At 46.7% G+C, this 27,701-nt stretch overlaps 1 protein-coding gene across 1 annotated transcript; it reads right to left on the reverse strand.

Annotated features, from left to right (window-relative positions):
- Positions 1-223: 223 nt before the first annotated feature.
- On the reverse strand, positions 224-24,213 carry NMI (N-myc and STAT interactor). The gene is made up of 9 exons (XM_073545601.1): positions 24,073-24,213; positions 13,844-13,905; positions 12,491-12,649; positions 12,125-12,241; positions 9,751-9,913; positions 8,550-8,656; positions 4,139-4,325; positions 3,706-3,812; positions 224-2,689 (listed from the first exon to the last, which is right to left on the reverse strand). The coding sequence occupies exons 2-9, from the start codon at positions 13,886-13,888 to the stop codon at positions 2,501-2,503; spliced, it is 1,074 nt and encodes a 357-aa protein (XP_073401702.1). The 5' UTR covers positions 13,889-13,905; positions 24,073-24,213; the 3' UTR covers positions 224-2,500.
- Between the last annotated feature and the right edge of the window lie 3,488 nt (positions 24,214-27,701).

The following is a 27,701-nucleotide window of genomic DNA, read 5'->3' on the forward strand; positions in this document are numbered from 1 at the left end:
CATCATGACGGATCTGTTATAGACAATGGCGTACACCATGCACTATAGGTACCTGTGAATTCAGTTTTTTTTCCTCCTATCACACAACAGAACGGTCGACCTCCCTAACACACGTGGAGAAAGCCGCACAGAGGACACACATTGTACAGGTCTATAGCAAAGGAACAGTTTTACAAATTCGGCGGCCTATGGTGCCCTCTAGTGGTCAAAAAGACAGAATCAGTTTTTAAAGGTAAACTCCAGTGATATTTCTTCTTTATTTGTACATTTGTAAATAAAATCTTTGAAATGCAATTAATTATATAATTAAGTAACTCGCCCGCACCTCAGAGACTTGTAAATTGACAAAATGTATTATTTATCATAAGCAAATCACAGACAAAACAAGGCGAAAGTGCAGCATGGGAGTGTAGAAACACCGATGCAGTGAGCGCCCCCTAGTGGAGACTGCATTCACTCACAGTTAACATTTCACTTTCTGGCTGTGCGGAGGGAAGCATTCTGCTGGCACAATCTATTACGACAGTCTACTGGAAAGTTTTCTTGCGTTCTCTGCTGGCACTGGTTTTAAGCGCTCTCCTTTGACATTTTTGGGCGCTCTCTGCTTGCACTATTTATGGGCGCTCTACTCTGACATTATTTTTGGGTGCTCTCTACTCATACTGTTTATCAAGGGACACGCGAACGACACTGCTTATTGGGTACCTCTGTTGGCATGGTCTATGGGGGGAGCGCTGCTGGCACTGCTATTGGGTTCACTAAGGCCATCATTCATTGCGGCACTGTGGATCTCATTATTTGGGAACGGCCCTCATTTTTTGGTAGGTTTTACATTCCTCGCACCATCTCATATATTCTGTGTAAGTTTAGATATATCGTTACTCTATGATCGGTAGTGATACAATCTCTGGGCTCTGCTCCAATCCTGAGAATGAAGAGGCCACTGCCCTTTTTTATATGCTCTATACGTGTGTTTACATCTGTGTACGTGTATGATGGTATTATTGGTGTGCACAGTGTATGACAGTATAAGGCTGAGTGCAGACGGAGTTTTGAGCCCTGCGGATTTTTCCGTGCAGAATGGAAGAAAACCGCAGGTCAAATGACCTGCATTTTTCCTGCGGATTTCTTCCATTTTTCACGCGGTTTTCATGCGGTTTTTGTGCGGTTTTACATTGCGGTCTTCCCCCTGCGGATTTGGTAACAGGGGAGATAGAAAACCGCACAAAAGAAGTAACATGCTGCGGATTTTGTACCGCAGGAAAACCGCGCGGAAAAATCCGCAGCGTCTGCACAGCGTTTTTTTTTTTTCATTCATTTTAAAGGTGCTGTACATCACAATGCGGATATGCAACGTTTCTGCGCGGTAAAATCCGCTGCGGAAACGCTGCAAATCTGCATCGTGTGCACATGGCCTTAGAGTACATTTTCATTATGCACTGGAGATATACACATGAGCAACAACCGCTTTCTTATATGGAGGTTTATGTATGTGTTCAGTGTATGGCTGTATTATTTATGTGTTCAGTATATGGCGGTATTATTTCTGTGTTTAGTATATGGTGGTATTGTGTAATGTTCAGTATATGGCGGTATTATTTCTGTGTTTAGTATATGGTGGTATTGTGTAATGTTCAGTATATGGCGGTATTATTTCTGTGTTTAGTATATGGTGGTATTGTGTAATGTTCAGTATATGGCGGTATTATTTCTGTGTTTAGTATATGGTGGTATTGTGTAATGTTCAGTATATGGCGGTATTATTTCTGTGTTTAGTATATGGTGGTATTGTGTAATGTTCTGTATATGGCGGTATTATTTCTGTGTTTAGTATATGGTGGTATTGTGTAATGTTCAGTATATGGCGGTATTATTTCTGTGTTTAGTGTATGGCGGTATTGTGTATATGTTCAGCATATGGCGGTATTATTTCTATGTTTAGTATATGGCGGTATTGTATATATGGTCAGTATATGGTGGTATTATTTCTATGTTTAGTATATGGCGGTATTATTTCTGTGTTTAGTATATGGCGGTATTGTGTATTATGTTCAGTACATGGCGCTATTATTTATGTGGTCAGTACATGGCGCTATTATTTATATGTTTAGTATATGGCGGTATGCAAGTGTTCAGTAGATGGCAGTTTTATTTTTGCATTCTGTGTGTAGCCTTTGTTTCTATTTATACACTATCTGGAGGTATTATTTATGTGCAGAGTTTATTATGGCGTTGTCTCTGTGTTCAGTATATGATGATGGAATATACTTTTTTATCTAACATTACGGAGACCTGTTGGAAAGATCATCAGATACTCCTGATTTTAAAAACATACAATTAACTTATTTTTATGTCAATTTGGTTGTCGTCTGCGAGCTATTTCTCTCTGTTATCAGCAACATTATGATTGCTCTTTACCTTGTTGTAGAAACCGGCTTCAATCCTTTTAATATAACGAGTGAGCTCATTATCTCTTTTTTTCCTTTTGTTGCTGCCAATTTTATGCCAGATCTACCTCAAAGTGCGCCAATTTATTCTTTCGGGAAAAAGCAATACATTCCACCTCCCCTCCTCCATTACTCTGTTTCTGAAAATGGATCTGTGCTAGATCCTGAATGTCGTCTTCACTGTCCTTCTGGTTTCTTATATCCGCCAGCAGCACCGTTTTACGGCAAAAGCCAGAGTATATCTGAAAAAAACAACAATGAAATAATATATTATCACATAAGATACAGAAACATTGACACTCTTGTCCGTGGTCTCTAATCCCAGTAACACCAGATAGACGCGCTTTAACTCCTTCATAGTGCAGGCTCGGCTCCTGAGTCCGCTCCATACAGTGACACAGCAATGTCTTCTATGTATGACCTGCATAGAAAAGGGTTGTAAAGACTTTGGCCTCGATTCATCATTTGCATTTTTTTTAAGTCACTTTTCTTTTTTGTTAATTTTCTGGTATCTTTTGACATTTTTTGCACCAAATTCTTCAGACCATTGTACGTGAATTTGGCCCAACGTCAAAAATACTCTTTATTCTTGTCTTTAGCCTTTCTTGTGCCTTCACAGTATGAAAAATCACATGTTCCATTAAAATTTTAGTTGGGCATAAAATCACTACAGGGGTGTGGGGAGGGGGGAGTACATTTGTGCAAAAATTTAGCGACTTTTTGAAAAGTTGCAACTGATAAATCATCCAAAAACACTAGTAAATCCTAGACTCCTGCCGCGATTGAGCTGCTCCATGTCAACAGAGCAGCTCTTCTTCTTCTGGGCTGTTCTGTCGATGGGGTTGACTGCCGACATCATGCTGATTGACAGCCGGCTCCCTGCTGCCTTACTGCGGGGAGCCAGTTATCAACCAACATGACATTTTCAGTCAAGTCCCATCAAAAGAGCAGAAGGGAAGAGATGTAGCTGCTCTGTCAACATAATGCTGTGGAAGCCACAGAATTAACGGCAAGAGTGATCTGTGACTGCCCCGTGCCGGTAGTAATCGGCGCCAGGCACAACAGGCAGGAAATTCTTTTTCCCTGTTAGCAACTACCTGCCTGTTAGTTCTTAAGCACATAGTAAAAATAATAGTCATGAATAACCCCTTTAAGCATCCAATAAAAAAAATACACATAAACCATGATCAGGTAATTGTGCCCAAAATTTGGGTAGGCTATAAAAGCCACCAGGTACTCCATAAGTTCAGAATCTTACCTGTAGTTTGTTCAGTTCTATTTCCAAAACTGGTGATATTCCAACCTTATACTTGGCGCCTTCAGCTGTTAACAGATGCTGATTTCTCTTTAAGACACGAAGAGCCACTGTAATATATATATATATATATATATATATAGGTCATGAGAAAAGGAGTGCTACTCCCACAGCAACAAGTACCATAAATACTTACCCACCCACCAAACAAGGTGTATGTATGAGAGTCATACAACCACACTGATATTTGAGTTTGTGCTGAGACTTCCCGCTGGGATAGGGGAGAGAGAGCTGCTTCATGCACAGTGGCAGGCTACGTACATTAATGTGAGTTTCGTTATTTTTTTTTCTAGGGGCACAGGTGTTGTATTTCTCTATAAAAATTTAAGTTCCACAGTTTTTTCATTCAAAGTGAATACTCAGACCAAACACTCACCTCCATCCTCCTTATAAGTAATGCGGGCGGTATTGTTATTACGGTTGTGTTCCACCGACTCTATATCTCCACCTCCTACTTTAGATTTGTAGAAGGCGAGCTCCAGCTTATCCTTTAGGGTCTCCTCAGAGAGGTTCGTAGGGAGATTAAAAACTTGTACCTTTTTGTTGGAGATGGTCATGTTGACCTATGAAATAAAAGAATTAGGAGGTCAATCCAGATCTATCCTTTTGTGAGTCATATCTTCGGCCTCATTCAGACGTCCATGCATCACGTACATGTTCTATTCCTGATTTTCATGGATGGAATAAGTATCCATTATAATCTATGGTGCTATTCACATGTCTGTGTTTTTTGTGGACCTTGTGCACGTGCAAAAATCCCAGAAACATGTCCATTTTTTATTGGCGTGATACTCTAATGTACAGGAGAAGTTTTGTCATGCATTTATCCATACGTGAAAATCATCGATGAAACACTCACACTCGGATCCAAAATACTGATTATTATTATTGTTTAATTTTAGAGCACTGTTGATTCCATGGTGCTGTACATGAGAAGGGGTTACATACAGGATAAAAATATAAAACACGGTGAACAAATTAACAATGACAGTCTGGTACAAAAAGGGAATGGTCCTGCCCTGCTTATAGTTTACAGGACAATGGTAAAAGAGACAGTAGGTTGGGAGGTTGCGGAAGCTCCGGTGGTGGTGAAGTAGCATCTCCGGTGGTGGTGAGATGGCAGAGAGGTCATTGCAGGTTGTAAGCCTTCCTAAAGAGGTGGGATTTCAAGTTTAGTCTGAAGGTTTCCATTGAGGCAGATAGTCAGATGTGTTGAGGCACAGAATTCCAGAGCATGGAGGGCACTCGGGAAAAGTCTTGGAGGCGACTGGGTGAGGAACATATGAGTGTGGAGGAGAGAAGGAGGTCTTGGGAGGACCAATGGTTGCGTGTTGGAAGATAATGGGAGATTAATTCGGCAAAATATGGAGGAGACAGATTATAGACAGCATTTGTAGGTCAGTGTTGGCAGTTTGAACTGGATATTTTGGGGAAATGGGAGCCAGTGAAGTGATTTTCAGAGGAATAAGTAGAGGAGTAGCGAGGAAAGAGGTGGATTAGTCGGGCAGCAGAGTTAATGATGGACTGGAGAGGTGCAAGGGTGTTAGCAGAAAGGACACAGAGGAGGATTATGCAGTCGTCAAGGCGGGAGACGATGAGGAATAAACAGTTGTGGCCAAAAGTATTGACACCCCTGCAATTCTGTCAGATAATACTCAGTTTCTTCCTGAAAATGATTGCAAACACAAATTCTTTGTTATTATTATCTTCATTTAATTTGTCTTAAATGAAAAAACACAAAAAGAATTGTCCTAAAGCCAAATTGGATATAATTCCACACCAAACATAAAAAAGAGGGTGGACAAAAGTATTGGCACTGTTCGAAAAATCATGTGATGCTTCTCTAATTTGTGTAATTAACAGCACCTGTAACTTACCTGTGGCACCTAACAGGTGTTGGCAATAACTAAATCACACTTGCAGCCAGTTGACATGGATTAAAGTTGACTCAACCTCTGTCCTGTGTCCTTGTGTGTACCACATTGAGCATGGAGAAAAGAAAGAAGACCAAAAAACTGTCTGAGGACTTGAGAAACCAAATTGTGAGGAAGCATGAGCAATCTCAAGGCTACAAGTCCATCCATTTTGTGGCCAAAAGTATTGACACCCCTGCAATTCTGTCAGATAATACTCAGTTTCTTCCTGAAAATTATTGCAAACACAAATTCTTTGGTATTATTATCTTCATTTAATTTGTCTTAATTTGTAACTGCCACAGGTAAGTTACAGGTGCTGTTAATTACACAAATTAGAGAAGCATCACATGATTTTTCGATCAGTACCAATACTTTTGTCCACCCTCTTTTTTATGTTTGGTGTGGAATTATATCCAATTTGGCTTTAGGACAATTCTTTTTGTATTTTTTCATTTAAGACAAATTAAATGAAGATAATAATACCAAAGAATTTGTGTTTGCAATCATTTTCAGGAAGAAACTGAGTATTATCTGACAAAATTGCAGGGGTGTCAATACTTTTGGCCACAACTGTACTACATTTTAGTATATTCAGGGTTGTGGAAAAGATGGATTCTGGAAATATTTTTCAGGTGGAGGCGAAGGGAGGTGGCGAGAGCTTGGATGTGCGGTTTGAATGACAAGGCGGAGTCAAGGGTAACTCCAAGGCAGTGGACTTCTGGTACTGCAAAAAGAGTGGTGTCATTAATTGTGATAGATTGAGGAGGAGGGCTGGGCGAGATGAAGGAAAGATGATTGGTTCCGTTTTGTCACCACTGAGTTTTAGGAAGCGAGAGGAGAAGAAGGAGGATATGTCTGATAGACACTCCGGGATTCTCAACAGCAGAGAGGTGACATCTGGGCCAGAGAGGTAGATCCAAGTGTCAGCCGGCTCCCTGGTGGTAATGGAAGTCATAAATTGTCCTAGGCCAAAAGGTATAGATTGAAAAAAGTAGGGGCCCCAGAACAGAGTCTTGAGGGACAGCAACAGAAAGAGGCCGGGGTGAGGAGGTAGCATTGGAATAGGAGATACTAAATGTGCGATTAGAAAGGTATGAGTAGATCCAGGAGAAGCAAGGTACTTGACGCCAAGGGAAGAGAGGACTTGTAGTAGGAGGGAGTGGTCTACTGTGTCAAAGGTGTCAAAGGCAGAGTTCAGGTCTAGAAGTAGTATAAAGAATTGTCTATTAGCTTTGTCAGTAAGTAAGTCAGTAGTCATTTTGGTCAGGGCAGAGTGTTGGAATGGTAGAGATGGAAGCCGGACTGTAGGTCGTCAAAGAGCGAGTTAGAAAGGGCAGGGTCCTCTCCCCTCTATATCAGTCTGTGATTGTTAGTTTGTTTGCTGTAAGTGATATCTGTAATTTGCAGGTAACCCCTTCTCATGTACAGCACCATGGAATCAATGGTGCTATATAAATAAATAATAATAATAAAAAAAGTGAGAGGAGAGTTCAGCATGGACATGCTGTTCAAGGAGTTTGGAGGCGAACAGGAACAGCGAAATGGGGCGATAGCTGGACGTAGAGGTCGGGTACAGGGATGACTTCTTTAGGATAGGTGTGATTGTGGCGTGTTTGAAAGCAGAAGGTACCAGAAGTTAGTGATAGGTTGAAGAGATGAGTTAGGGATGGGACAAACATGAGGGTCAGGTAGGATAGGAGATGGGATGACATGGGGTCAAGTGCACAAGTGGTGAAGTGGGATTTTGAGAGAAGATGACATGAGAAAATTCTCCTTCAGTGATGGTGGAGAGGAAGGTTGTGGGTGAGGGGAAGTGGTCTGTTATTCGTAGGGGTTGCTGTAGTTGTACAGTAAAGACTTGTCTTGTTTGGTCAATCTTATTTTTGAAATATGCAGGAAAATCTTCTGCAGAGAAGAGGGAGGGATGAGAGAGGTCATAGGGGGTGGTGGGCGGAAGAGGGAGTTAAGTGTTGAATAGCTGTTTGGGGTTGTGAGATAAAGATGATACAAGGGTGATGAAGTAGTCTTTTTAAGCAGAGGAGAGGAGTTGCTTTTATGAATGCGGTGAAGTCTTCCCGTGAGTGCGTTTTCTTACAGGGCTGCTCTGCAACCCTGGACACTTGCCAAAGCCTTTTAGTGAGGTTGTTGTGCCAGGGTTGTCAATTGATATAACGCACTCTGCCACGCACGAGAGGGGCGACCGAGTCAATAGCTGATGCGAGTGTGGCATTGTAGAAAACGGTGACACTGTCTGTGTCATGAAGACCCACACTGACGACCTAAGTATTTTTTTTTGCATATGTGAAAAATCACTGATGTCTGCATAAGACCTAAAAGGGTGTTTGTCACCACAAACTGACATAGCAAACTACCCCCCATGCCTCGTAGCTCATATATCAATGCCACACTTTTGATTTTAAAATTGCCTCCTTCGTTGTCCAGAAAATAGACTTAAAGAGGTGGTCTGACATAAAAAACAATTGTCATCGTAAATCCCTGTCTATTTAATGCCATCATTTAAACTAGGTTTCTAATATACTTTAATTAAAAATTCCCTATCCTTCTATGTAATTTGTGCTCCATCTTCAGTAAAGGATCCGCAGACAATATTTTGTATCTCACTGCTGGCTCACTAAGTGCTCAGCAGCAGTCAGTCAGGAAGCAGGCAGCAATGTGCTCATTTTCCCTGCAGCGCCTGCACAGGGGAAATAATGCATTACACAGTTTCCAATATACGGATATTTTGGGTCCCTAAAAATGAGCCGAAAAGCAGAGCTGCTATAAAGAAGAGGGTTCTGAATGGGAGGACTTCCCATTATAAAAAAAATAATTTAAAAACAGGTTTTCTAAACCAGACAATTATTTTTGTACCTCAAATGTCACGGCTCTCCCCAGTTGGACTCTGAATGCTCTCAGTTCTTCTAATCCATCAGTGAATTCAACATTATGTTTTCCTTTCTCAATAACACCTTGGGCAACTGTAGAAAATAAAATATAATTTATATTACATTTTATGATAACGATTCTTGAAAATGTTGGTGCCCAGATCCGGTTCCCAGGGAATGGATGGAACTCTCCACTAAAGTCTATGTAAGATCAGTAAAAGGCTTTACGACCCTACATTAGTGTTGAACGAATGTTTGGTAAATCACATTACTGGATCAAAATTGAATCTAAGTCCACGAAGAAAAGTAATTACGGAAATGGTTTTACATTCCTAATACAAATTTGGTCCCCCAATACAAAAATAAGTTTAAAAAGCAACAAAAAGTTGAACAGTCGTAATTCTGAAGTGTCCGACTAGGTTTGTATGGGAAATGTATCCAATTATTTGACTGCACTGGTTAATATATATATATATATATATATATATATATATATATATATATATATATATATATATATATATATATATATATATATATATCCAACAATGTAGACCAGCTCACTCCTGTGAACCACCTGGAACCTCAGCTGACCTGGTTAACTCCGTTGTGCCCGGATCTGGATGTAGGAGTCCATCCATACAAATGTGAACAACGACAAAGCAAAGTCCAGCAATAACGTGAGCAATCCAGGATGCTGTTAAAAAAATTTTTCTTTTTATTCATAAAAATAAAATTCATAAAATAAAATTGCATTTTAATGGATTTCTGAATAAAAAGAAATTTTTTTTTAACAGCATCCTGGATTGCTCACGTTATTGCTGGACTTTGCTTTGTCGTTGTTTATATATATATATATATATATATATATATATATATATATCACACACACATACATACATATATACATATATCCATTTGGATATTTGTAAAAATAATCATTTTTTTGGCATCAAAAGTTAAGCTTGTTTTAACATTCAGGCTGCAAGTGCACTGGGGGTGTGTCAGGGCAATTAGACTGCTTCTCCCAAGTGCAGTGACACGTCCCCAGTGCACTTCCAGCATGATTTACATATTGCTTATTAGCTCGATTTCTCATTCAAACTTTACACAAAAAGGTATCAACATTATAGGTGACCAGGCACCTATACAGACATACCACTACTTCAAGTTCCCTTCAAAGGTACCTTCTTCGTTTTCAAATGTTATTAAAGCCTGTCCAGGCTGCAAGATGTACGGGTTTTGAATAACGACCTGACAGGAGTAAGAAATATCAGACATATGTTGGTTTCCTGCAGTCGGCTCTTCCTTTGTATAGTTTATATCCTTATGTGGCAATCTGTTGTCAACCTGGAGACGAGAGACAAAATAATTAAGGAAAACGCATAGATGACTAATTTATGAAAAGGGAATCGGTCACCAAGTTTTTGCTACCCCATCTGAGAACAGCATAATGTAGGGGAAGAGACCCTGAATCCAGTGATGTAGCACTTACTGTGCTGTTTGCTGCAGCTTTGATAAAATCAGTTTTATCTGCTGCTGACCTAGCAGTTCTCTGACTGCTGAGCCCTGTATAACCCCGTCCACACCATTCATTGGCAGCTTTCCGTGTATGCTGTGCTGTGCATAGGTCAAAAACTGCCAATCAGTAGTGGGAGGCAGGGTTATACAGAGCTTATGAATATGGAGGACTACATGGCAGTAGGTTTACTAGTTCTCGTGACAATCTGCTAATAAAACTGTGATTTTTACTAAAAGTACAACAAGCAGTCTAGTAAGTGACATATCTCCGGAATCAGGGTCTCTGTCTCTACATTATGCTGCTCTCGGATTAGGTGGCAAAAAACTGGTGACAGGTTCCCTTTATTTTGAATATTGATAATAATAACAATAGAATTACATAAATTATGTTAATTTTCTTGGGATGATTCAATTAAATGAGGTCTATTTACATTTTTAGTAGCCTATTGTACTAAGGAAATGTAATATAGGAGTAAACGAGTTACTTTTCAGCCTAAAAAAAAAATGGAAAAAAAAAACCCACATCAGAATAAACATCAAAATTATAATGATAAAAGCGGCAACTCATACAAAAGTCCTCAAAAAACACTATCGAACAAAAAAGGAAAAAGCTATTACTCTTGTATGATGAGGAAGAAACATCTTAAGCGAAGAGGGACCCACTGGGACTCTGACTACGACCGGCCCTAGGTTTTTGCGGACCCTTGGTCTGCAAAGCACCCGGTGGTGAGAATACATCATTTAGCAGCTTCCTTCCATGCTAGGAAACGTGAAGTCTTCTTTATTATGACCACAGAAAAATCGGACTAGTTACCTACAGCAGCCAATCGGAACTCAACTGTCATTTTTTGACAGGAGCTAGAAAAATGAAAACTGGATTGTGATTGGCTGCTCTGAGCAACTGTTCCCAGTGCAACTTGAAACTTCAAGCCTTCAAACATAGAATTTAGTAAATAATTGTATTCTAGGTAAAAAAAAATTAAAAAAATCTGTAGCATCTCTCCATAGAATCCTCTGTTATCGTCATGGAAACTGATAAATATTTGACAGTTAGCAGTTGGGGGTGTGTCCCTTCACAGTCTGATATTGGCCAATCAGTGTTGACTGTGCAGGGACACGCCCAAGTGGAATGGTAACACTCATGTATCAGTTTACTGCCATTAAATTTCTAAATCCTTAACCCCTTAATCCCTTGTTCATAGTAAACGCAAGTTATATCGAAGAAATGTTACCACTAACATGAAGTACAATATGTCACGAAAAAAACAATCTCAGAATCAGTGGGATACGTTGGAACGTTCTAGAGCTATAACCTCATAAAGTGACAGTGGTCAGAATTGTAAAAATTGGCCCGGTCATTAAGTACCAAATTGGCTCTGTCACTAAGGGGTTAAAGGGGTTTTCCCATTAAATAACAGAGTATATTTTAGTGAATAGATTTTGCAATAAAAATAAGTTCCACAATTGGTTATATTAAAAAAAAATGTTCCTGTGCAGAGATAATCTGGTGCATTTATACCTGGAAACACCTAGGTGAACCGTGCTCTTATGTTCCCCAGAGTTGTTCTACCTTATTACACCGATTACCCCAATCATTCAGATAATCCATGATTTGGGCGGTAGGCATCTACCCAGGAACTGTTTTGAAGACCATCCAACTTATTTATTTATTTCTTATTATGCTTTGCTTATATAATGCTCTTATTCCACAGCACTTACAGACATTATTATCGCTGTCCCCGATGGGGATCACAATCTACATTCCCTATCAGTATGTCTTTGGAGTGTGGGAGGAAACCGGAGAACTTGGAGGAAACCCTCGCAAACACGGAGAGAACATACAAACTCTTTGCAGATGTTGTCCTTGGTGGGATTTGAATCCATGACCCCAGCGCTGCAGTGCTAACCGCTGAGCCACCACACAGTGCTAACCACTGAGCCACCATGCTGCCCTTTATTTTATAAGAATGAGATCTTAACACTATTTTTTTCAGGGATCTTTTTTCCTTCATTCTTTGTTCACATTTTACCTTTACTTACCTGTAATTCATTCCTTGTCTTCTCAAACGTCTTCCGGAATTCCTTCATCCTACAGTCAAGTTTTTCAATATTTCTCATCAATTCATCTCTTTCCTTTTCCAGGTCTTGCATCTCCCACTAAAGTTTGTATTTAAAAAAAACAAAAAACAAAAAAACACAGAAAACATTGTGTGATAAGAAATAGGAAAAGTCATGTTTCTTTCCGGTACACAGCGCCACTCTTGTCTGAAGGCTGTGCCCAGTATTGCAGTACCAACCTTCTGCATTAAAGAACTTGCAATACCAGACGCATTCCATTCTTAAAGCAAAGCATTTTATTTCTAATCTCGGTCATGACTCCACTGAACGGCATGAGAATGTTCTTACGTTGTAGTGAGCGCTCCTTTCGGACATGGCTGCCTCTATTTCAGATGACTTCTCTATCAGCCCCTTCATTTGTTTTTCTGCCTCTTTTTTTAAATCATCCGCTTCCAGTTTCTGTAACGTTGCCATCGATTTGCGGCTTTCTTCTTCCTCACATTGTTCCTAAAGAAATGCAAGTGGCAAATTATTACTACTTCTAAAGCGTCGCCTGTAGCATTAGTCTGCTGAAAAATTAAACATGTATTGTAAAAGCTGAACGACAAATTATTCAGGGGTGTAAGAACTTTTGCAACCATTTTACCACTTTGATTGATTTTTAGGCCTTATTCACGGTTATTTTTTTTTGCTCGCAAAATCAATGTGATTTTCATCTGCGCGCTGGATCTGCTTTTTATACATTTTTTTCTCTCGGCAGAAAAAAAAAAGAAATTTAAGCTTCTCGTACCCATTAAGCAGCAGAAAAACAGACGGCACTTGGAAAACACACAGATGGCCTCTGTATTCTGTCCGTTTTTTGCCACAAACCTATTGATTTGAACAGATGAGTTTGAGCCTTTGCTCGGATCAAAAAGAGACATTTCTCCCAAGTGTCCACAATAGACAGATATGTGATCAGCCCCAAAGAGTATAATGGGTACGTACAAAATACTGATAGATGACATACTGTATGTGCCCAGTGCATCAAACAACAATTTTGCATCCAGTCTTAAATAAAAAATGATCTTGCCGTTTTGTGTATGCAGCTCCTTCGCAGATCTATGTATCAGCATAGCTACCTGCTATAAATAAACCCAATCCTGCAGTGATATTTTAGTTAAATGCAATAAACTTTGAAACAATCAATAGTACGGGTGAATATAAGAAACTGTAATATATCTTATCAGAGAACTCTTCTTCTTTCTCCTCTTATGAGCCACTTCATCATTCACTCTGTAATACAACTCAAATCTATGCTGGCCAAACCAAAATGGAATCTCAGCACAGTGAGCTGCTCAATGTACTCTATGAACAAGGGAAGGAAGAGGAGTGAGCAGCACTCACAGTGAGAGATCAGGTAAAAGCAAGGCAGATATCAAGCTGATCCTGCTATTTTATTTCATCCTAGTGGTGGATTCACACACATTATATATATATATATATATATATACACACACACACACATTATATATATATATATATATATATATAGCAAAAAACAGGGAAACAGCACATGAAGTCAAAAGTATATATATCCCAGACTATTAAAAATGACCTCTTTTGGATTTTCGATGTATTGCAACAATTAAAAAAAACAACCTAGTTTGCACTTTCTAATGGTTGCAGTAATGTTTTAATGAAGATCTATAACAATATTACCTTCAGTTTTTGCAATTCTTCTCTTAACTGTTGAATAGTTGCCATGTTTTTTTGCCAGAAATCTGAAATAATAAAAAAAATACTTTACCATCTATTTACTGTATGTCTGACACTGCCGCCAGCACTCGATCGGAGCGTTCTGTTGCATGTATTTCTATGCAGTTGCACACTCCAGTCCTGAGTGTCGGCGGCAGTGCCGGGTATTGAGATGCGGTACTCGTGCGAGTTTCTCGAGTCGCAAGTGTGACCCCGGCCTTAGGTAGAGAATATTGTGCAATTTATTAGATTAATTGACTGATTCATCATTTATTTTTAAGTCACTGTTGTTTTTTTTTTTGTTTTTCTTGTGGTCTGCGTTGACATTTTTGCATCAAATACTTCAAAATGGTGCAGACAGTTCATAACTTTTGTGCAAACCCAAAAATACTGAGAAAGAAAATTACAATTGGTGATTTTAAAGGGAACCTGCCATCTGGATATTCGCTATGTAATCTGAACGCGACATAATGTAGAAGCAGAGGCCCTGATTCCAGTGATATGTCACTTACTGGGCTGCTTGCCACAGTTTTGATAAAAACAGGATTTTTGGGTTGCTTACCGTAAAATCTGTAGCCTTCATTGGGGGACACAGAGACCATGGGTGTATGCTGCTGCCACTAGGAGGCTGACACTATGCACAAAAAAGTTAGCTCCTCCTCCGCAGTGTACACCCCACCGACCGGCAGGGAATTCCTCAGTTAGTGAGAAAGCAGTAGGAGAAGTAACAGAATAGATTGAAAATAGAACAAAACTCAACTGTAACCAATCAACCAAAGCAAGAACAGGAGTTGTAGAACATGGGAGGGTGCTGTGTCCCCCAATGAAGGCTACGAGAAACAGATTTTACGGTAAGCAACCCAAAAATCCTGTTTTCTCGGTCGCCTTATTGGGGGACACAGAGACCATGGGACGTCCCAAAGCAGTCCCTGGGGTGGGAAAACAAACTTCCATCAGGCCAGCGGATTCACCACCGCAGCCTGCAGAATCCTTCTACCTAGGCTGGCATCCGCCGAAGCGTCGGTGTGGACTTAGTAGAATTTCACAAACATGTGAACCGAAGACAAGGTTGCAGCTTTGCAAAGCTGCAGCGCGGAAGCTCTGTGGCGTACCGCCTAGGAGGCACCCACTGCCCGGGTAGAGTGCGCTGTGATCCCTGGAGGAGCCACTCAATGCTTAACCCGGTAGGCCTCCAAAATTGCCGATCTGATCCAGCAAGCAATAGTGGCCTTTGAAGCTGGGCGACCTTTCCGCGACCCATCTGGAATGATGAAAAGACTGTCTTTCGCAAGGAAGTCATCCTAGCCAGATGAGAGTCTCATCGCCCTGACCAGATCCAGCTTGTTCAAGGGCCGCTCCCGAGGATGAGTTGGACTCGGACAGAAGGACGGCAGAACAATATCCTCATTGAGGTGAAAAGAGGACACCACCTTCGGAAGGAAAGAGGGCGGAAGCCGCAGAAGTACCTCATCCTGGTGAAGTACCAAATAAGGAGAGCGGCAAGAAAGCCGCCAATTCCGACAGGCGCCGGATGGAAGTAATGGCCACCAGAAAAACTACCTTCCAAGAAAGGAGAGAAGGGGAAACATCCCTGAGAGGTTCAAAAGGAGGACCTTGCAGAACCTCAAGAACCAGATTAAGATCCCATGGATCCACGGGCGCTCGGTATGGAGGAGCCGTGTGAGCCATGCCCTGAAGAAAGATTTTGACCTGAGGGCGGGAGGCCGTCTTCTGAAATAAAATGAACAGCGCCGAAACTTGACCCTTCAAAGAACTGAGGGCAAGCCCAGCATCCAGCTCTGCCTGAAGAAACGCCAGAACAGAAGGGAGCGAAAAACACATGGGCGCGATGACATTGGCCTTACACCAAGTGAAATAGGTCTTCCAAGTATAGTAATAAACTTTGGAAGATGATGGCTTTCTGGCTCGGAGCATGGTATGAATTACTTGATCGGAGAATCCTGCCCGTTTCAAAACCTTGGTCTCAACAGCCACGCCATTAAAATGAGCGGCCGAGGATTGGGGTGGCAAATCGTGCCTTGAGACAGCAGATCTGCCCTGTCTGGAAGCTTCCAGGGGGCATCCGCGAGAAGGTTGACAATGTCCGCAAACCAAGACCTTCTGGGCCAATTCTGTGATGAAAATGACTGGAATTCCTTCTGCTTTGATCTTCAACAGCTTGGGAAGAAGAGGCAGGGGAGGGAACATATAGGGAGTTCAAACTGTGACCAAGGAACGGCCAGAACGTCGGCGCCCACTGCCAGAGGGTCTCGAGACCTGGAACCAAACTGTGGGACTTTCCTGTTGAGGCGAGACGCCAGCAGGTCTACATCCGGGGTTCCCCATTGACGGCAAAGCAGATGAAACACCTCCGGATGTAGGGACCAATCTCCCGCCGTGAGACCCTCGCGGCTGAGAAAATCGGCGGCCCAGTTGTCTACACCGGGAATGTGTACCGCGGAAATTGTCGGAACGGAAATCTCTGCCCAATGAATAATCTTGGACACTTCTGCCAGGGCTGAGACACTTCGTGTCCCTCCTTGGCGGTTGACATATAACACCGCTGTGGCATTGTCTGTCTGAATCCGGACAGGCAGGCTCCTGAGGAGCCTCTCCCAGTGGACGGGAGCCAGAAGGATCGCTCGTATCTCTAGGACGATGATCGACAGAGCTGATTCCTGAGTCGACCATCGACCCTGAACAGTGCGATTGCGGAACACTGCACCCCAGCCGAGGAGGCTGGCATCCGTTGTTACAATCTGCCAGTGAATGGGAAGAAAAGACCGACCCAAGAGGATGAGAGGTGACGTCAACCACCAGTTGAGTGACCGCTTGACCCGGTATGAAAGTCAAAATGGGTGATCCAGGGAAAGGACAGACCTGTTCCCCCGAGACAGGATGGCGTGTTGGAGAGGTCTGGAGTGAAATTGGGCAAAGGGAACCGCCTTTATTGCCGCCACCATCTTTCCCAGGACTTTCATGGTTGTTCGGAGAGATGGAAGTCGTATGATCTGCAACAATCGTACATCCCGTTGCAGAGAGCCAATTTTTTCTTGTGGGAGAAAAACCCTCGATCGCCGAGAGTCGAACAATAGACCCAGAAACACAAGACGTTGTGTCGGGACAAGACAGGGCTTCTTCCTGTAGACGAGCCACCCGAAATTGGACAGGGTGTCGAGGACGATGGTAAGACTTTGGCGAGCTTGATGAAAGGATGGAGCTTTGATCAGAATGTCGTCGAGGTACGGAAGAGAAGGAGACCTCTGATTCTCAACAAGGCCATCAACGCCGCCATGATCTTTGTAAATACTCTGGGTGCGGTGGCGAGACCGAACGGCAGTGCAACGAACTGGTAATGTTCCTGGAGAATCGCACAACGCAGGAACTTCTGATGCCCAGAGAATATAGGAAGATGTAGATAGGCATCTTGAATGTCTATTGAACACATGAACTCCTGCATCTCCATGGAAGCGATTACCGACCGAAGAGACTCCATTCGGAAGTGACGCAGTCGGACTCTCTAGTTGAGTAACTTGAGGCCCAAGATGGGCGAACTGTCCCGCCTTCTTTCGGTACCACAAACAGGTTTGAATAAAATCCTGTGAAACGTTCTGATTCGGGAACGGGCACAATCACTCCGGAATTGAGGAGAAAAGCGATGGATGCAAAGAACCCCAGAACTAAGGCAGGATCCTTTGGAGGTCGGGACTCGAAAAAACGATCCCGGGGACAAGAAACTAAGTCTATCTTGTATCCTGATGATACAACTTCCCTGACCCAAGTGTCCTCTACTGAGGCAAGCCAGACGTCTCTGAAGAAAAGGAGTCGACCTCCTAATTGGGAAGGAGGTCCGTTGATAGACATGCTGATGTGGACCGACCAGATCTGGACCTGGAGGATCTGACCTGGGAGGAGTGAGATCGCCAGGAAGGAGTGGGTCTGTAAGGCACCTTCTTCCTATCCTGCCATGCCTGCGGTCTCTGTTGGTTAGAGAAGTTCTCTGCCGTACTGAGGCGGCGGAAAGACCGAAAGGGCCGAGACTGACGTCTTAGCGGAGGTCTGCGAGGCTTGGACTGAGGGAGGAGGGAACTCGTGCCCCCAGTGGCGTCCTTAATAATCTGGTCCAGCTGGGATCCGAAGAGCCGCGCTCCCTGAAAAGGCAGATTGGAAAGGGACTTTCTTGAAGAGAAATACGCCTGCCAAGCTTTGAGCCAAATTGTACGTCGGACTGCCACCATGTTGCTTGACGCCTGAACTGCGCAGGACGCGGCATCCAAGGAGGCAGAGAGTAGATAATCCCCTGCATGGGAGTTCTGGTTGGCCTGATCAGCCAAATGCCCTGGTTGGGCCTTATCTAGGATGCCCTTGCGGAGATCCTCTGCCCAAGTGGCTATGGCCTTCGCTACCCAAGTGAAGTGAAGGCTGGGCTTCGCACCGCTGAAGCCACTTCAAATGCTGACTTTGCTAAAGATTCTATAATTCTATCATTAGAATCTTGTAACGACGTCACACCTGAAATCGGGAGGACCGTGTTGTTAGAAAGTCTGGACACGGGTGCGTCTACCGAGGGGGAAGCAGACCAGTTATCGGTGAGCTCTTTGGCAAACGGATACAGCACGCCGAGGCGCTTCCCTCTTTGAAAGCGCCTGGTCGGATTTTCTCTTTCCCTGGTAAGAGTCTTGCCAAACTCAAGAGTGGGAGGCGAAGACCCTGGAAGGTGTTTCTGCCCGTCTGAACGAAACCTCCTGATCTGAGGATTTCGCAGGGGAGTCTGAGATTTCGAAGGTGTGGTGAATCGCAGCAATGAGGTTCTGTACTGTAACCTTCATGTCCGCGTCCTGGTCCGAATCCAGCTCTAAAAAACGCTTCACCTGACTCGGGTGAGGAGGCACGGGAGGGCGACTGCTGGGAAGGACTATGTGGGGATGTGAGGCCAGGAGAGGATTCCGGCCGGAGATCCTGCCTGGGTCTTTGGCGGCTTCTGCTGGCTGGCTCAGATGGAATGTCTTGCGACCTGCTGGACCCTGCAGAAGTGTCCAGGGGCAACCTATCAAGAACGGCCACTAGGGACTGAGACACTCTGGTGAGGTCTGCCACAGATTGTGAAAGAGACGAGGCCCAGCCAGGGATGGGGAATTCGCTTTCACGTGGCACAATAGATGGCTCCTGAACGGGGTCAGGGAAGTCTGCGATTGCAAGAGGGGCATGCGACGAACTGGACTAGAGTGCCCGTGGGGGCCGGCGGCCGGCTACGCTCAGACTTAGAGTTAGACATAAAGATGGAACAGAAGGACCCTGAAGAAAAGCCGGAAGGTTGGGGAACAGAAAGGCAGAGGAGGGTGTCAGTCTGCAGTTGCAGAACTACTCACGGTCCGGTGTCCCCCAAAGCGCTGTACCAGGCTTGTGAGAATTGCAGGACCCCGGCAGGGGATAGCTGACATCTGTCTATCGTCTCCGGCTGACAGGCTGCAAAGATGGCGGCAGCCTGAGGTGGATGAAAAAACGCGGTTCAGGAGGGCCAAGAAGAAGGGCGGAGTTAGCCAACTGAACTAAAGGAAACCGCCCCCCTTACCCAGCCACAGGCCAAGAGAGGCGGTGGGAGGGCCTAGGAACGGGCGGGAGCGCAGCCGCCCTATGAGTGGGCGGGGGGCCTGGCCGCGACGGGCGCGAAGGCCTAAAATGAAGCCGGGGACTAAATTAGAGACGGCGGCCGCCTGTCAGCAATGGGCGGCGCGGAAGTACCGCAACGCTGCAGCGGCCACACACAACGAAGATGCCGCCAGAACCGCGCCGGAAGATGAATCCCCCGATGAATACAGGCGGGAGGAGACAAGGCCCGCACCGCAGTCGGGGCCTAAGTGAAATGCGGCGACCGTCGAAGGCGCGGGCCGCATCCTGCAGCGCTGCCTTGGTGCCGCTCCAATGTATCCTTGCGGTGGTTTGCTCCGTGCGCCGCTCCTCTGCTCCAATAAAGGTACCTTCTTTATCCAACGCTGTCTGTTAATCTTTCCCGTGTCTGCGCCTCTTCCGACCGACAGGCTCTGGTGGGCGAGTGGGTGGGAGGCGTTTGGCAAGGACCATCCGTCGCTGGCCCGCATCTGCGCCGAGCTTCTGGTCCGCACGGAGAGCTATGAGGATACGGGGTGGCAGTACACGCCGTACTCATAGTCTCTTTGTGGGAGTACAGTTGTGACTCTTCACACTGTATCCCTCCGGAAACCTGAAAAGGAACGACGCACACTGAGGTAGATAAGGGTCTAATGAAAGACCCGTGTCCACCTCCTACTGACACTAAGCTAAACTGAGGAATTCCCTGCCGGTCGGTGGGGTGTACACTGCGGAGGAGGAGCTAACTTTTTTGTGCATAGTGTCAGCCTCCTAGTGGCAGCAGCATACACCCATGGTCTCTGTGTCCCCCAATAAGGCGACCGAGAAATCAATGTTTTACCTGCTGCAGATCTAGCAGTTCTTTGAAGGCTGAGCTGTGTATAACCCAGTCCACACCACTGATTGGTAGGTTTCTGTGTACACTGTACATAGTCCAACCACCGATTGGCTGATTTCTGCCTATCTGGCAGCAGGTTTACTAGTGCGTGAGTGATAAAATCATTGTTTTATGAGCAGGAGATTATGAAACCTACAGCAAGCAGCTCAGTAAGTGACACATCACTGGAATCAGGGTCTCTGCCCTTACCTAATCTGAGAGCAGAATAATGTATCATAAACCATGTGACAGATTTCCTTTAACAATTTATTTAATTCAAGCCTTTTTCTTTATTTATTTTTCAGACTGCTATGACCTGTATAGAATGTTCAACTTTTGAAACTTTAATATAAAAATGTAGTTGTAAACACATCGTCCTTCATGCCAAAATGTGAACCACGCTGCTTTACTTGTCGTTAGTTGGTTTTGGCATAGCTGCTAATAGCCTGCTATAAATAGTGCATTAGATGGCAGAATACATTTGGTGTGCACATTTAAAACAAAGAGATGTTGCAAATTGCAAAAAAAATTTGGATGCAAACGCAAAGATACGTGTCCTTCTTTGTGTTGTGTTTGAGCCAAAACTAATCATGTCCTGAAAGGGCTGAAGTGTAAGGTTGGTGATTCCACAATCCCCCAGTAAAGAGTAAGGCCTCTTTCACACATCCGGTGTCAGGGGTCCGGCGGCGTGCAGCAAAAAGCCAGGCCGCCGGAACCGGCCTGCAGCGGTGACACCGGATGTACATGCAGCGCCTGATGCGGCTTGGAGGACATTTAAAAGGAGCCGCAGCTCCGGGGGTCGAGAGAGCCAGCCGGAGAGAGATCGGGGGGGACGAGAGAGCCAGCCGGAGAGAGATCGGGGGGGACGAGAGAGCCAGCCAGAGAGAGATCGGGGGGGGGACGAGAGAGCCAGCCAGAGAGAGATCGGGGGGGGGGACGAGAGAGCCAGCCAGAGAGAGATCGGGGGGGGGACGAGAGAGCCAGCCAGAGAGAGATCGGGGGGGGGACGAGAGAGCCAGCCAGAGAGAGATCGGGGGGGGGACGAGAGAGCCAGCCAGAGAGAGATCGGGGGGGGGACGAGAGAGCCAGCCAGAGAGAGATCGGGGGGGGGACGAGAGAGCCAGTCAGAGAGAGATCGGGGGGGGGACGAGAGAGCCAGCCAGAGAGAGATCGGGGGGGGGACGAGAGAGCCAGCCAGAGAGAGATCGGGGGGGGACGAGAGAGCCAGCCAGAGAGAGATCGGGGGGGGACGAGAGAGCCAGCCAGAGAGAGATCGGGGGGGGGACGAGAGAGCCAGTCAGAGAGAGATCGGGGGGGGGACGAGAGAGCCAGCCAGAGAGAGATCGGGGGGGGGACGAGAGAGCCAGCCAGAGAGAGATCGGGGAGGGGACGAGAGAGCCAGCCAGAGAGAGATCGGGGGGGGGACGAGAGAGCCAGCCAGAGAGAGATCGGGGGGGGGACGAGAGAGCCAGCCAGAGAGAGATCGGGGGGGGGACGAGAGAGCCAGCCAGAGAGAGATCGGGGGGGGGACGAGAGAGCCAGCCAGAGAGAGATCGGGGGGGGGACGAGAGAGCCAGCCAGAGAGAGATCGGGGGGGGGACGAGAGAGCCAGCCAGAGAGAGATCGGGGGGGGGACGAGAGAGCCAGCCAGAGAGAGATCGGGGGGGGGACGAGAGAGCCAGCCAGAGAGAGATCGGGGGGGGGACGAGAGAGCCAGCCAGAGAGAGATCGGGGGGGGGACGAGAGAGCCAGCCAGAGAGAGATCGGGGGGGGGACGAGAGAGCCAGCCAGAGAGAGATCGGGGGGGGGACGAGAGAGCCAGCCAGAGAGAGATCGGGGGGGGGACGAGAGAGCCAGCCAGAGAGAGATCGGGGGGGGGACGAGAGAGCCAGCCAGAGAGAGATCGGGGGGGGGACGAGAGAGCCAGCCAGAGAGAGATCGGGGGGGGGACGAGAGAGCCAGCCAGAGAGAGATCGGGGGGGGGACGAGAGAGCCAGCCAGAGAGAGATCGGGGGGGACGAGAGAGCCAGCCAGAGAGAGATCGGGGGGGACGAGAGAGCCAGCCAGAGAGAGATCGGGGGGGACGAGAGAGCCAGCCAGAGAGAGATCGGGGGGGACGAGAGAGCCAGCCAGAGAGAGATCGGGGGGGACGAGAGAGCCAGCCAGAGAGAGATCGGGGGGACGAGAGAGCCAGCCAGAGAGAGATCGGGGGGACGAGAGAGCCAGCCAGAGAGAGATCGGGGGGGACGAGAGAGCCAGCCAGAGAGAGATCGGGGGGGACGAGAGAGCCAGCCAGAGAGAGATCGGGGGGGACGAGAGAGCCAGCCAGAGAGAGATCGGGGGGGACGAGAGAGCCAGCCAGAGAGAGATCGGGGGGGACGAGAGAGCCAGCCAGAGAGAGATCGGGGGGGACGAGAGAGCCAGCCAGAGAGAGATCGGGGGGGACGAGAGAGCCAGCCAGAGAGAGATCGGGGGGGACGAGAGAGCCAGCCAGAGAGAGATCGGGGGGGACGAGAGAGCCAGCCAGAGAGAGATCGGGGGGGACGAGAGAGCCAGCCAGAGAGAGATCGGGGGGGACGAGAGAGCCAGCCAGAGAGAGATCGGGGGGGACGAGAGAGCCAGCCAGAGAGAGATCGGGGGGGACGAGAGAGCCAGCCAGAGAGAGATCGGGGGGGACGAGAGAGCCAGCCAGAGAGAGATCGGGGGGGACGAGAGAGCCAGCCAGAGAGAGATCGGGGGGGACGAGAGAGCCAGCCAGAGAGCGATCGGGGGGGACGAGAGAGCCAGCCAGAGAGAGCGCGGGGGACTAGAGAGCAGCCAGAGAGAGCGCGGGGGACGAGAGAGCAGCCAGAGAGAGCGCGGGGGACGAGAGAGCGGCCAAAGAGAGAGCGGGGGACGAGAGAGCGGCCAAAGAGAGAGCGGGGGATGAGAGAGCGGCCAGAGACAGCGGGGGACGAGAGAGCAGCCAGAGAGAGCGCGGGGGACGAGAGAGCGGCCAGAGAGAGCGCGGGGGACGAGAGAGCGGCCAGAGAGAGCGCGGGGGACGAGAGAGCGGCCAGAGAGAGCGCGGGGGACGAGAGAGCGGCCAGAGAGAGCGCGGGGGACGAGAGAGCAGCCAAAGAGAGAGCGGGGGACGAGAGAGCAGCCAAAGAGAGAGCGGGGGACGAGAGAGCAGCCAGAGAGACAGCGGGGGACGAGAGAGCCAGCCAAAGAAAGGTATGGAGAGAGAGAGAGAGAGAGAGGGAGGGGGAGAGAGAGATGCGCGCCGGGCACTTGTGGGGTTAAAACTCACAGTGCCCGGGCATGCGCTGTTGAAAAAGCCGGTCCGGCGCTGCAAAAAAACGTTGCAGCCAACGTTTTTTGCAGACGCCGGACGGCGCATGTTTGCCGTATCCGGAAAAACCCGGAGGCGCTGCATGTCCATCCAGCACGATGCGGCGACCATTACATTCTATGTGAAAAACCCAGATCCAATTCCGGATCCGGTTTTCACAATTTTCGCCGCATCGTGCCGGATTTAAAAAAACGGATGTGTGAAAGTAGCCTAAAAAGTACAAGATGCAAGAAAGGCAGAAGAATGGAGGTGAGAGAATGGAGAGAAGTGACAATGTGGGAAGAGTCCAGACAAGGAGACTTGTTACACTGTTTACTGATTGTTTTATATATTTTGTATCAGAAGAACTTGGACTAAAAGTAGCTGGACACTTACCCCTAAAGCGAGGAGACTCCGAAGACAGCACAATGCTCCTAGTTCTCTGCTCTTCCTGCAGCAGAATAGAAACTCACAGATCTCTGCAGCCCTCACTTTCACTTTCTATTTCCTAGGGGTAAAGTTCAGAGACTATGGGCGGGATTCATCATTTGCAGGGTTCTTTTTTAAGTCACTTGTGTTTTTTTATCTTGTGGTATTCGCTGATGTTTTAGGGTACGTGCACACGCTGCGGATTGCAGTGCGGATTTGGCCGCGTGGATTTTGTAAAATCCGCAGGTAAATCTGAGGGGTCAAAAGACCTGCGGTTTTACCTGCGGATTGCTCTGCGGTTCTGCCCTGCGGTTTTTCATCTCCTCAATGGAGGAGATGGCAAACCGCGCGGAATCCGCAGAAAGAATTGACATGTCAATTCTTTCTGTAGATTGAAAACCGCGCAGAAAAATCCGCACCGTCTGCACTGCAGTTTTCGTTTTCCATAGGCTAGAAAGGTACTGTACACCGCAGAAAAAACTGCTGCGGTTCCGCAGCGGCCAAATCTGCTGCGGAACCGCAGCAGAATCCGCAGCGTGGGCACACACCCTTATTTTTTTGTTTACCCCGGATTCATCGATATGGAGCAAACAGTTCATGAATTTTATGCAAAATCAAAACTGATCTGTTTTTTCTGTCTTTGAAAAGTTGCAAAACTGGATAAAGAGGTTTAGGCCAGTTTTCTGGTGAGCGGACGCAGAAGGATCGCAGGCGGGCGAGAGCGGGATGATCTGATGGCGCTTGCAGCTCACTGGACGGTTCCATTGTTGTTTCTGAATTGTAAAGTGCTGCGGAATGTGTCGGCGCTATAGAAATAAAAAACATTGTTATTATCGTTTCTGTTCTGCAGCAATGTTCCATTATGGAAGACGATGTAAAGAAAATTCACGCTGTTTTTTTTTAAAGAATTTCTAAAGTTGTATTAAGTGTCTTGTCTGGGAGCAAAGACTGCGGCTCCAAGTCCAACATCACTATGTTTTTGGAGAGTAGGAAGAAATAGATTACCTGGTGGAAAGCCTCACAAACATGGGGAAAACATACACAACCCCACAGATGATGAAAACATCACCAAGAGGAGATGTAAACAGTACAAACTATGAAATATTACAGTGGGACTAGAATTCTCCCATTAGCACAGACAACTGACTTATGGCGCCCAGGGTTCCCCTACAATGAAAAAAGTTTAGCTGATTATCTCTGAGAATCAGGAGCCCCAGAAAAGTGCCCCATATATCAGTGCCAGCAGAGTGACCCCAATAATACAACTAGCAGTATCTCCAGATCGGGGGTCCCCTGCTCCCCAGGACATAGAGAGATGATGGTGCATACAATGGTCAATGGTTCTCTCAATTTATTGCTATCAGAGGTTCAACTACAGACGAGAAAATTTGCTCAAATGTAAAATTTGACAGCATGGTGCTTCATGCGTCGCTATTTCTGACCCAATGGATTAACTCCCTTAGTAATGGAAGCAGTGCTCTGCTCCTAGTGCAAGAGATCTTCTCCAATTACCTAAACTGTAATGATGCGAAGATGGGAACAAGAAATAATCAATGGCAATTACTTACAAAATGTGTATTAGTCGACTAATGTGAACTGATGGAAATAAATAAATAAAAATAGACATGTAATACAACCAATGATCACTAGGTGGCGAGCAAGCATATTATATTCCAGAAAAGGGATCAAGATCTTTGCATCAGAATTTTATTTATTTGAATGTAACATGAAAATTCCTTCTCTCTTATCATTAATCTCATCACTTCACCGGGATTTGGGAAACACCACACATTGACAATTCTCCAATTTCTATTCTATTCTCAAAATGCAAACCCTTTAGTAGATTCTGATTATGTGTAGGAGGAGGGGTCCCCGCCGCGTGTCCGGGCCGGAACCAAGGGGACCGTCACTAAGGGTCCTATGGGGACTGTTTCCGGGGGACAGGAACAGAGGACGGACCGCAGAGACTTCTAGAATGGTTGGGGGAGGAGCTTATATAAAAGAGGCGGAGGACGCGAGCCAGAGTGAGTCAGCAGACCGGGGGAGAGGAAGCATGAGACTGACAGAGCGGCCGCCCCGCTACACTCCATCCCGTGGCTGTTGCCGCTTCACTCAGCCCGCGGTTGTGGTCTTCCTGCTGCCGACCGCGGCCGCCGCCCCCCGCGGCTGCAGACGGGCCGCCGCCCTCCGTGGTCGACACCGTTGCCCGCGGCTGTGGCCTGCCCGTCGCCCCTCGCGGCTCCCATAGTACAGCCTGGGGCTGCACCTGCGGCCTACCTGCAGCCGCTCAGCATCACCGTTGCCCGTCCCTGTCCGGGGACTACGGCCTCCATCTTCCCGCTTTCAGGCAGTACCACGCTGCCTCCGCCGGGTGTCGCCACGCCAGAGAACTCTCCAGGGGCCTGCTGTGCCCCCACCTCGCCGGGGCGTAGGAACGCCCGAAGCCTTCGCCAAATCCTCGGCGGCTGGGCCCAGCGGCTGCATCGCCGAAGCATCATCGAACAGCACGCCGCCGGACGACGGAGAGGATAAGTGACACATTATAACAGCATAGAAGAGTCTCCGCGAGCTCAACGATCACTGGGTTTTGGCGGTTGCAGCTGAAAAGAGGAAATCGGAAAACCAGGGGAAGAGTCTTGAGGAGATCATTTGCATATTCCCAGTGCCTTCTGGGATAAGTGAAGAGTCTCCGCGAGCTCAACGATCACTGGGTTTTGGCGGTTGCAGCTGAAAAGAGGAAATCGGAAAACCAGGGGAAGAGTCTTGAGGAGATCATTTGCATATTCCCAGTGCCTTCTGGGATAAGTGAAGAGTCTCCGCGAGCTCAACGATCACTGGGTTTTGGCGGTTGCAGCTGAAAAGAGGAAATCGGAAAACCAGGGGAAGAGTCTTGAGGAGATCATTTGCATATTCCCAGTGCCTTCTGGGATAAGTGAAGAGTCTCCGCGAGCTCAACGATCACTGGGTTTTGGCGGTTGCAGCTGAAAAGAGGAAATCGGAAAACCAGGGGAAGAGTCTTGAGGAGATCATTTGCATATTCCCAGTGCCTTCTGGGATAAGTGAAGAGTCTCCGCGAGCTCAACGATCACTGGGTTTTGGCGGTTGCAGCTGAAAAGAGGAAATCGGAAAACCAGGGGAAGAGTCTTGAGGAGATCATTTGCATATTCCCAGTGCCTTCTGGGATAAGTGAAGAGTCTCCGCGAGCTCAACGATCACTGGGTTTTGGCGGTTGCAGCTGAAAAGAGGAAATCGGAAAACCAGGGGAAGAGTCTTGAGGAGATCATTTGCATATTCCCAGTGCCTTCTGGGATAAGTGAAGAGTCTCCGCGAGCTCAACGATCACTGGGTTTTGGCGGTTGCAGCTGAAAAGAGGAAATCGGAAAACCAGGGGAAGAGTCTTGAGGAGATCATTTGCATATTCCCAGTGCCTTCTGGGATAAGTGAAGAGTCTCCGCGAGCTCAACGATCACTGGGTTTTGGCGGTTGCAGCTGAAAAGAGGAAATCGGAAAACCAGGGGAAGAGTCTTGAGGAGATCATTTGCATATTCCCAGTGCCTTCTGGGATAAGTGAAGAGTCTCCGCGAGCTCAACGATCA

The sequence above is a fragment of the Dendrobates tinctorius genome, unplaced genomic scaffold (genome assembly GCF_039654945.1).
Source record: "Dendrobates tinctorius isolate UK_male_01 unplaced genomic scaffold, ASM3965494v1 ptg000143l, whole genome shotgun sequence".
Lineage (NCBI taxonomy): Eukaryota > Metazoa > Chordata > Amphibia > Anura > Dendrobatidae > Dendrobates > Dendrobates tinctorius.